Genomic DNA, 10,784 nt, shown 5'->3' with positions numbered 1-10,784 from the left:
GGAAGCGGAGTTCTGTAGCTGGGACTTGAGAAAATCACAGGTGTTTTAGAAAAACACTAGGATGCTTGAGAGGGATGCAGAAAGGGAGCCAGGAAGATGTCAGAGAAACTGAATATTTCAAGTTTGTGTGTAGGGCTGACTCTCCCTGCATGGGGAGCTGGAATCCCTTTCTCCTGCTTGCTTCTCCTATTCTCCTTGATCCTTTGGTCCACCTGATTTTTTTTTTAATTAGTACTATTATTTAACTGCATTTGGGTAAATAGAATCAATTTTGTGGTCCAGCTGAGAATCTCACCATATAACATTATTTTTATGAGATGTGGTCTGAATTTCAGACATCTGACATAAAAACAAAATGTTACAACACTTCCTGGTCAGGCTGCATGTGTAGCTTATCCACCTGGTGGGTCTTGAATCCAGGTAGAAGGCCTGGTCACACAGTCCAATATATTATATTGTATTACACTGAATACATATCAAAAACAGATCTTACAGATCCAAGTCCATCACGTTCAAGAACTGTTTGACTACTTTTCTGGAAATACAAACAAAATATTTTAAAAAGAGGTGGAATAGGAAAGATAGTGCAGAGTTGTGCAGTGTTAGTTATGGAGGTCAAAGGTGCAAGACCTTGCTCTGACTTCAGGATGTTTACAAATAACTACAAAACGAACTAAGCTATTATAAAGCAGAGAGTTACTAAGCAGAAGAGATGATTCATGTGGATTGCAAACATAACGTGCTGTGAGGGTTCTTCTAGAATGGCTTTTGGATTCCTGACACCTCCTTCTATCCAATATTAGGACTATCAGGTAAAGGAAATTAATTGAATCCTTCAGGAACTCAAGAAAATGAGTCATGAATTCCCAGGGCCCACGTTAGCCATAAAACCTTGGGCAAGTTCACAGCCTTAAGCCTCAACCCCCTCCTTGTTAAGTGGGGTTTACCGATATCTATCTTTTAGGGTTACTGAGGAGATTATTAATAAATGCCAGTTCCCTTACGACTCAGCGGTAAAGAATCTGCCTGCCAATGAAGGAGACAAAGGTTGGTTCCCTGGGTCGGGAAGATCCCCTGGAGAAGGAAATGGCAACCCACTCCAGGAGAATTGTTTCCTGGAGAATTCCTTAGACAGAGGAACCTGATGGTCTACAGTCCATGGTGTCACAAAGAGTCAGACACGACTTACCAACTAAACAACTACAAATAGTGAAGCTCCTAGCATTGCTCCTGGCAGAAGCACGGGCTCAATAAACCGTACTTCTTATTACCACTTATCTGACTGAGAAAGGAACACTTTGTGTGGGGCTACTGTACTGGTTTCTACTCATGGGCACGGCCAAGAGACTAAAACCGTAGTTTCCACCAGGAACAACCTGAGGCCTCGGACTTGCGCCCCTCGCCCCAAGGACCAGAGAAATTCGGGCTCTTTTAGAGAAAACAGTGCCCTGGTCTCTTCTCTGTAGGGAATAAGGAAGAACTGTCGCGGAAGCCCAAAGAGCGAAGAGAGGCAGAAGGGTGGGGGGGTCTCATAGGGGTCTCGTGAGCCCGGACGCGGGTAAGACCCGCCCCCGCAGCTCGGCCCCCCGCGCCGGAGCGGAGGCGGGGAAGTGGGCGCGGAGGGGCGTGGGGCGACGGCTCGGGTTGTCCGTGCTCGCCGAGCCGGGGCGGGCGCATCTTCTTGCCGCCCAATCCCCAGGCTTAGTCGCGGCCTCATGAATAAGCAACAAAGCGAAGCGCCCTCCCCCTGGCGTCCCAGACGGCGGAGGGAGCCGCCGCCGCTGCAGGGGCCGCCGCGGGGATGCCGAGCGCGGGCGCCTCCGCTCTCTTCTGCGCGCTGCTCTGCTGAAGGTTCACAGGTGAGGACGGGCTTGGCTTCCGCCACTCGAGCGGCCGCGGCTGCAGACGGGGCGGCCGGCAGAGACGGAACCGGAGTCCCTGGCGGCACGGGGCCGCCCCGGGAGCTGTGCGGTCGGGGGAGCTCGGCAGCCCCGGGCGCGCCAAGCGTGCGCCCCGCGCCGCTGCCAGAACGCGGTGCCCCGGCTCGGGGTGCGCGGGGGCAGCTCCGAGAGCGTGGGGCGCGGCGCGCAGGCCTCCGAGGACTAGCCTCACTCCTCGCTCCAGCCCAGCCTCACGGCTCCGCACCAGCGAGCGGGCCTTTGTGCTGCCGGAGCTTGCAGGGCTGGCTGCTTTTGTGTGGGCTTTTCTTTCTTCTCTCCCTCCCCTCTCAGTCTCACAGCGGTGGTAGAGAAGTTCCCGGAGACTAAGATCTGCTCCTTTGAAAGCTTTGATTGCAGTGTCCCCGATGCAGTCAGTGGTCAGCAGCCGAGGAGCGAGTGGGGGCTGCAGTGGTCACCGAAATGTGTTACTTTGCAGAGAACAAATAGTTGAGTGTTTAGCGCAGGGATGTCACAGAACCTCCTTGCTCAGACCCTGACCGGTCCCCCAGGACACGGTGAGAGGATGCTCCTTGGAAAGGTCACTTGATTAGAAAGAGGGCCTACGGGTTAGACTCCAGAATGATTGTAAGGTGCTACATGGATGTGCCCAGATGCCTCCTGTGCGTCCGGGTCACTGACAGAACCCGACTTGCGTACATTCCGAACATGTAGAGCGAAAAATCTGGCTGGCGAAAAATCTGCCAGGCGCTCAAAATAGAGGATCCACAAGAGTTTGGAGTTCTCAAAGAAATCTTTGCCTTCCCAAGCTGATGCCAAGGATCGGCCAGGATCTTGGCTCCTCATTTTAGTGTAGAGCTGCTGTGGAGGAGAGGATTTAAAGGCTGATTTAAAGAGTCTGCCTTCTTTCTATGGAAGTTTTAGTTTGCATCTTCAGGGAACGGGGGAGTGGCTCACAAGACCATCCAAAAAACTCTGAAGGATTTTTTTTCCGTAGGGAGCAAAATGTGTGGCCAGAATTTGCATGTCTCCCCTCCCCTCCTTTGTGAATTTTCTTGATCACAAGTGATACTGTTGGGCTCCAAGGAGTCTTGTTTAAACATCTACAGAGTCTAGTCGCTGACCCACTTTCTGCTTACTTGCCAGCAGAATACCACTGTAGCATCTATTGGAAGAAACTCAAAACTGGGTAAGATTTCACGGTATCAGAACATTTACACACAATAGAAATTGAAGGACAGCCGGACTTACTCTTATGCATAAGGTACTGTTGTTATATTTGTCATATTAATGAACCAAGCACTTATGCAACAGACTTGATATTGATTGTGTTTATTTACAGAACTCCCAAGACTCAGCAAGTCTAAGGTAGCTACAGTAACAGAGCCAATTAAGATGTGGGTGCCTTTGTTTTCACGGCAGGTTCGGAACATTATATTCGGCATTTCTTGCTAGACCTTTCAATGTCATAATTTGGTTTAACAGAAGTAGTTTGATGCTAAACATAAGTATAGGATCAAAATGTGGAGGACTTGCTTACCTGTTACGGAAAATTTCTACTCATCAACTAAAGGTCGTCTTCACTATTTATTCAGCAGGTGTTTGCCTGAAACTTGTGTAAGGAATTGTATTTTTTTTTTTCATTGAATTCTGTTTAGTCTCACTTAGGAAAGCTGGCTATTCAGAGAGAATAATCTGAGTTTAATCTCTGTAAAATGAAAGCTTACTCTCTAATTAAGATGTGTAGTCAGTCCTGTTTTTTTCACATAGTGTTTACGTGGTGATTATAAGAAAAGTATCTGAATCAGGTTTCAGCATGAAGTGTTAGATATTATGTTTGTTCCTTGAAATGTCTACCTGGGGATTACTTTCTCCTGCCAGCTAGTATTTAGAGATCTTTTTAAGCAAATGAGGTTTGTGAACTACAAAGAATAGAAATGAAATATCACATTGGTTTGTTGAAAGGAACTGTATATAATGGATGGACAGGAGCTTGTTGATCAAGATTGATTAGGATGGAATTCTGCAGACATCGGACAATTCCCAGGTCCCTTTGTCTACATGAAAAGTTGAAAGGGGGAGCTCCATGGAAATAGCTTGAGGGGAAAAGGGTGTTATGCATCTTTCAGACTGCTCACATTTTTATATTTTGAGGGGAGTGCATGGTAGTATTGCAAAGATTGAAGGCAGAAGGAGACGGGGACATCAGAGGATGAGATGATTGGATGACATCACCGACTCAATGGACATGAGTTTGAGCAAACTCTGGGAGATGGTGAAGGACGGGGAAGCCTAGTGTTGTGCAGGCCACGGGATTGCAAAGTCAGACATGACTGAGCAACTGGCTGAACAGCAACAATATGTCTTAAATTGCTTGATACTTAAACATTTTTTTCAAACCATTTTTATGTCTGTTATCACTGATTTGGTCCCTCTTCCATCTTTGTAGAAAACAGAATGAACATTATTATCTCCATTTTGCAAAGAGGAGACTGAGTTTCAGTGATTTCCCCAAGGTAGAGCTGGAAGTCGAAGCCAACTTTTAAATCTTCAAGTCCAGCTTCTTTTACCAGGAATAGGGTAATGCTCTAGAGTGATACGCACCGGCATCTTCCTTTGTCTATATTGCTAAATTGTAGAAAATAAAGCTTGTGGGCTTGATTTGTAGAACTTAGTTGTGGTCTGCAGGAATGGTAAAGCACTTTGCTGGCAGTTGCCAGAGTAACCATCTCGACCCCAGCCTACTTTCCTCTTCCCTGTCAGCAGGATGCCTCTTTCCTCCTGTGGGTTACTTTGTGGTTTCTCTGTTCTCTCTCCTTCCACTGTGGTTGAACATGCTACTGAAAGGATCATCTGTCATCCCAGCCACTTAATTTATAGTGAAGGATGAGTGGGGTCAGATCATCTTAAAGGCAATAAATCAGACCAGTAACAGTCATGCAAAGCACAGTAAATCAGAGATGGGGTACCTTAATGCTGTGTGCCACAGCTGGGTTAATAGGGTCAGAGTCTTGATAAGCTCCACTTCAGACCAACGGGATATTGTTGGCAATGAGAACCTTAACAATTAAAGGAAAGTAAGACAATGACAAATAATCATTAAGGAGCAGGAAAAACACAAAATGGAGATATTAAGACAAAGAAGGGAAAGAGTTTTCTTCTTCTGTTATCAAAGAATTACTGTTACTTAATTGGATTTTGAAAGGTGAAGGGGTAATTGGGAAGCTCTGAAGCCCTGAAGCTCTGAAACTTGTTCCTCTGTGATCTCTCTGTCTCTTTTTAATGAAATAAACTCTGAAGAAACCTGAAGTACAGGAGAAATGAGAATACATAAATTACTACTGTTATTAAGATCACACATTGAATAAGTAGCCAAAATTAACTAGGTGATGAACAAAACATAAGCCATGAAATGTTATTGAAAATCTTACAGTGTAGAGAGATTCCGAACCTCTTTTTCACATTCTTAAATGGATATTTCTGATAGCTCAGTTGGTAAAGAATCTGCCTGCAATGCAGGAGACCCCAGTTTGATCCCTGGGTTGGAAAGACTCATTGGAGTTGCTACCCACTACCGTATTCTTGGACTTCCCTTCTGGCTCAGCTGGTAAAGAATCCACCTGCAATGAGGGAGACATGGGTTTGATCCCTGGGTTGGGAAGATCCCCTGGAGAAGGGAAAGGCTGCCTACTCCAGTATTCTGGCCTGGAGAATTCCAGGGACTGTGTAGTCCCTGGGGTCCCAAAGAGTCAGACACGACTGAGTGGCTTTCACTTTCAAATGGTTATTTATAGTCACTTCACACCACTAAAAATTGAATACCTCACCTATGTGTCTACCATTATTAGCAATTATATGGCAAAGGAAGCTGAAAGACTAGTGTTTTCATGCAAAGAAGGTAACTTTATTTGAGGTGACGAGACTTATAGATGTGATGATTTATGCTGGAGAAGCTAGGAGAGGGGCAGGAAGAGGATGGACCAGGCTGTTTTGTGATAACAGTCAGTAAATAGGACATGACCTGGTGGACCACGGATTGGATACCAGGGGCAGGGAAGAAGGAGAGAGCATTCTGACTAGTGCAGTGCCGTGAGCAAAACTTAGGAAGCTGAAATGAGTAAGGCACATAAGAGGGCAATATGTCCAACTGGCAGTGGGTTTGTACTGGGCACTGATGATACGAAATTATGTTATAGATATGGAGGTTGGCAGTTTTATGTTTGGGGACATTAAGTGATGTGTTTTGGGAAGGTAGAGTTGTCGCAGAGACATGAAACTTGATGACTAACAGACAGGATTACACAGGTAAGTTAATTAACCTCTGTAAGCTGGTAGTTTTCTCACCAAAAAAAAACAAAAAAAGAGAGAGAGAAGGATAATGATAATGCCTGTATCATTAGGTTGTTGTAAAGGATTAAATAAAATAATTTATATAAGGCACTTAAAACACTTGGCATCCCTGAATGGTAGCCATGCCATTTTTGATTTATTATTGTCATTTCTTTCCTTAAGACTAAACCATCTAGATTGTATACAATGGATTGGAGAGGAGAGAATCTGATCAGGATAATAAATTAAGAAGCAGGTAAAATAATGACAATCCAGTGTTCCTAAGAAGGGACAGTTCCAAGAGATATTATGAGGGAAGGACCTGCAGAAATTGTGAATCTGGAATGTACAGGAGAGAAGAGTTCAAGATGACACCACAGTTTAGATGAAGATAGTGTGTTTGAAGTAGCACCCAAGTAACAACCAGTAGACGATGGAAATCAAGGGTAGCTTTTTTCCCAAAACCCCACACCAGCTGTTTATGGTATTTGTGTTTATCCTGCAAAAGGAAAATATCAGGCAGATTGTCACCAGTTTTTTTTTTTTTTTTTGGCATACTCTACAGGTCTCCTGTGTCTTGAGTACCCTTAGGGCAATGCTCATGTTCCTTATATATTATACATGAAACTCAATTTGCTTTGAAAAAATTAGCTTTGTCACTGATGAAGTGATTGAACACGCTGGTTCCCTTTTGTGTCTGCGTTTCGGTAACACACTGAACAACAGCCGAATACTGTTTAGTTGGAAAAATATTGACCAAGTGTTTGACAACACCTGATTAGTAAGTCTAACAAGATGGCTAGGCTGTATATTTTTTATGTTGTCTTTCATTTGTCTTTGAAACTTGAATATGCCTAGACTTGACAAAGAGATTCTGGACTGTATCTATTTAAGATTGTCGAAGATAATGCTTGACAGAACAGCTTATCTGCTCACTGGTGGCAGAAATGCAGTAAATTGTTCAGAGGACTGCCAAGCCATTAGGATACCTTGATAGCGAATGACAGATAAAGTGCTATGACTGGCTCGGAAAAGGATGCTTTTTAAGCTATTAGAAGCTAATATCCACTATCAGTGAACAACTGGGTTAGAGTTCATGTATCTGAATTAATTTGCACTGATGGATAGAGTGCAAAGAAAGGAGCCGCCAAAGTCACAGTATAAAAAGAAAAGTTAGAGAAATGTTTTGTTTTATTTGTTAAATATTCTGATATTTGAGTTAATTTAAGATAATTAGGACACAGTTTCTAATAAGCAGTGAAATCTCTCTCTCCTTCAGCAAAGCGGGCTATAGACATTCGTTTGTTCAGCCAGTATTTACTAAGCATTTCCTTTGTGCCAGGCACTTTGCCAGGGAAAGGAGACAATGTCGAGGGAAAAAAAGAAAAGGCCTATAGCCTTGTGATTACAGATGGTTACTTGGGTTTGGAAATATTGTCACTGAATTGACAAGAGTTAGTCTTTCCTTATTTATTCTCTACCATCACGCAGCTCCCAGTGAAGGACTCCAAACTCATGGGAGTGGCTGTGTGAACCTGTGCTGTGCTTGGAAAGACAGAGAAAGATCTGGAACTTGAAGGTCATCTACCAATTTATCTGAGTTGCAGATGTGTTCCCTACTGCTGTTTCAACAGGCTGTCTTTTCTGCCTCTCTTCAAGTTCAGGCGTCACTTTGAATAGCAGGGAGAAGGAGCATATGGCTGCAATACACAGACATAAAATAGGCGTGCAGTTCACCCCACTTTTTCCTGTCGTAATTGAATTTAGAAAGCAGGTGGCTGACACTTAATTACAGAAGGAAGGTCTTTTAGAGCCGTGGCAGAATTCCCTTCACACAAAAATTCTAAAGCTTAAGGTCTAGATGAAAATGAAACCTTGAAGGAAAAATCTGTTTTGGAAAGGCAATAGAGATTATATTACATCTTTTTTGTTTGTCCCTACCACCCTCCAAATCTGATTTGTTCATAAAATTCTCCTCTCGGTCCACATGACTCCAGAACTTATGAATAAAATGTGAAGCACTCATACAATCATTTGGGTGCCCTGCTTGCTTGATGACAAAGTTGTGGGAATATGAAAACATCTGCATTTTTCTTGTGTGTTTTATAGATAAAATAAGAAAATGGAATCATGGAGATAGAGGGATTTCAAAGATTATTTTTTTTAACTCCTTATTCTGTCAAAGGAGAGACTGAGGGTATTTGTCTAGAGTCACATGGCATGTTTTATCAACAATAAAGCTATGATTCATTTTTCTCATGCCAGTCTATGTCCTAAACTCTGCTGCTGGGAATTCCCTGGTGGTCCAGTGGTTAGGACTCCATGCTTCTGTTGATTGCAGGGGGTACAGGTTCAATCCCTAGTCAGGGAACTAAGTAAGGTCCCACAAGCTGTGCCATGGAGACCCAGCTTTTAGGCCTCATCCTGAGTCTCCTGAGGTAATATTTCATTGAATTGGAAAAATATTTGTTTAGGAAAGAGCAGATCTCTGAACAAGTCACAAATGAACCAGAGAGTTCTATAGCTTTTATGTATCTTTGACTATATAATTTATAGTTCAGCCTGTATGTTCAGAAATCTAAGGTGTAGTGTCATCAGCTGTGAGCACTCTTGTTATACAGCTGTCATATGTGTTTGTTTTAAGGAAGGAAAATAGAAGCCACAGGCCAAATACTGCTACCAATTCTGTTACCTGGCTGTGAACTGGGCTGCATTATGGCTCATCTGAAGTATGGGAATAACTAATTCCCAGAATGTTCCCACACTATTCCCTCTTTTAAAAATATCTTTCCTGGATTCTTTTCTTGTAAAACAGTGTGTTTAAACAATGTATGCTACCTGTTTGTAATTTAATATTCAAATACAAGTGCTTCAACCCCTCATCCTACAGATGAGGAAATTTAGCATCCCCTTCACTATCTGAGGGTGTCCCTGGTTGCTCAGATGGTAAAGAATCTGCCTGCAGTGCAGAAGACCTGGGTTCAACCCCTGGGTTGGGAAGAACCCCTGGAGAAGGGAATGGCTACCCACTCCAGTATCTGGCCTGGAAAATCCCATGGACTGTAGAGCCCATGGGGTCACAAAGAGCTGGACGCAACTGAGTGACTTTCACTGAAACTTCGCTCACTATCTGAAGATTCTTGGGTGGGATGGCTTGCATTTCTTCTAGTCATCTCTGGATTCAGTTTTCTTTTGCTTCTAAATTTGTGGTCCCTGATATGCTGTTCCATTTTTGCACATGGCATCTCATAGCATCTTTCCATTCCTATATTCTCCCAAAGTAATTTTTTTGGGTAAAAAATTATTGGTGGCAATAAATATTTATGGTCTCATCCCAAGTCTGTGTACTAGGAATGGGGCAGTAGCTTAGTTGAGTGGTTTTGACTCCAGGTCTCTCAAGAAGTTGCAGTCAAGATGGCAGCTGAGGCTGAAGTCATCTGAAGGCTTGGCCTGGGCTGGAGGAGTTGCTTCCAAGATAATTCATTCAAGTGGGTGCTGGTAGTTCAGCAAGAGGCCTCAGCTCTGAATTCATGGATTCCTCTTTCCTCTTGTAGATAAATTCAACCTTCTTTTTCTCTTTGGCTATCTAAATCTTGACCTTAGTGCTTGACCTTTTCTCTGTCTCAAAGGGGCCTGGAAGACTAACTGGATTAACATGTGGAAGGTTCAACTTCTTAAGGGAAGAAGACCCTATGAAAATATACATTTTTATATTTTGTGTATGCACATCATAAACTTAATTAACCCTGATTGTTTAATGATTAGACATAGGAGAAAGGAAAAGTATAACTTTTATGAAGATAAGGTTTTTATTTTTAGATTTAGAATTTTCGTTCCTAGGTTTAATTTTCTAGAAAAACTGTAGTATCTAAGAACTTTCTGATGATGGGATAGATAAAAAGACGTAAAACCCTTAAGGTTGGGGGGAAATTAGCAGTTTCAATATAATTTTAGTTGTAATGACGGTGTAAGTAGTTTTTTTTTTTAAATAAATCTTAATCGTACAATAAATGTGTATTCAGTAAACATTGATAATTTAAAATGTGTTTTGGTTCTCTGAAAGAGCTTTTTTTTCAAAATATGCACTTGTTTACATTAACTATTTTACTTTTTCTAATTGTTTTGAGACATGAAGATTTGGCCTATAATTTTTATAGTTGTTGCAGAGAAAACAAATGCTTTAAGTATTTTAAAGATACATTTTTATTGTGAGTCATTTATATACTTTAAAAACTCTTGAATGAAACTGGTATTCAGTACTTTATGATGATATTTAATAAGTTTTAAAACATACTTAAAAGGTTCTGTGAATGTAATATAAATAAATGTTAAGGTTTGCTTTTTATTTCCTTGGACGTGTTGCTATTTCTACAGTCATTTGACTCCATGATTAATAGAAGAACTGGGAAGAATATTGCAAATGTGATTTCAAGGGTAGTTTATTTCAAGTAGATATTTTAAAAACAATGAACTTAGTACGTGAAGTATGTGTACCCTTTGCTAGAGAGCTGCAAGTTAAATCAGCTGAAAATTCAATAGGGAAAAATGAACTGGGTT

The 10,784-nt window shown here is 42.3% G+C and overlaps 1 protein-coding gene across 4 annotated transcripts in view; it reads left to right on the top strand.

Annotated features, from left to right (window-relative positions):
• The first annotated feature begins 1,594 nt into the window (after nt 1-1,594).
• ARMH4 (armadillo like helical domain containing 4) overlaps nt 1,595-10,784 on the top strand; it is a 142,917-nt gene continuing 133,727 nt past the window's right edge. For 2 of the 4 annotated variants that reach the window (XM_069596705.1, XM_069596704.1), the window contains exon 1: nt 3,045-3,162. In XM_069596705.1, the coding sequence (XP_069452806.1) occupies nt 3,154-3,162 (9 nt within the window). In that variant the 5' untranslated portion in view covers nt 3,045-3,153. Of the gene's footprint in view, nt 1,860-3,044; nt 3,163-10,784 lie in introns of those variants that run through there. The other 2 variants (XM_069596703.1, XM_069596706.1) reach the window with 2 other exon arrangements.

This window comes from Ovis canadensis, chromosome 7 (assembly GCF_042477335.2).
Source record: "Ovis canadensis isolate MfBH-ARS-UI-01 breed Bighorn chromosome 7, ARS-UI_OviCan_v2, whole genome shotgun sequence".
Lineage (NCBI taxonomy): Eukaryota > Metazoa > Chordata > Mammalia > Artiodactyla > Bovidae > Ovis > Ovis canadensis.
This window is presented reverse-complemented; position numbering and strand designations above follow the sequence as displayed.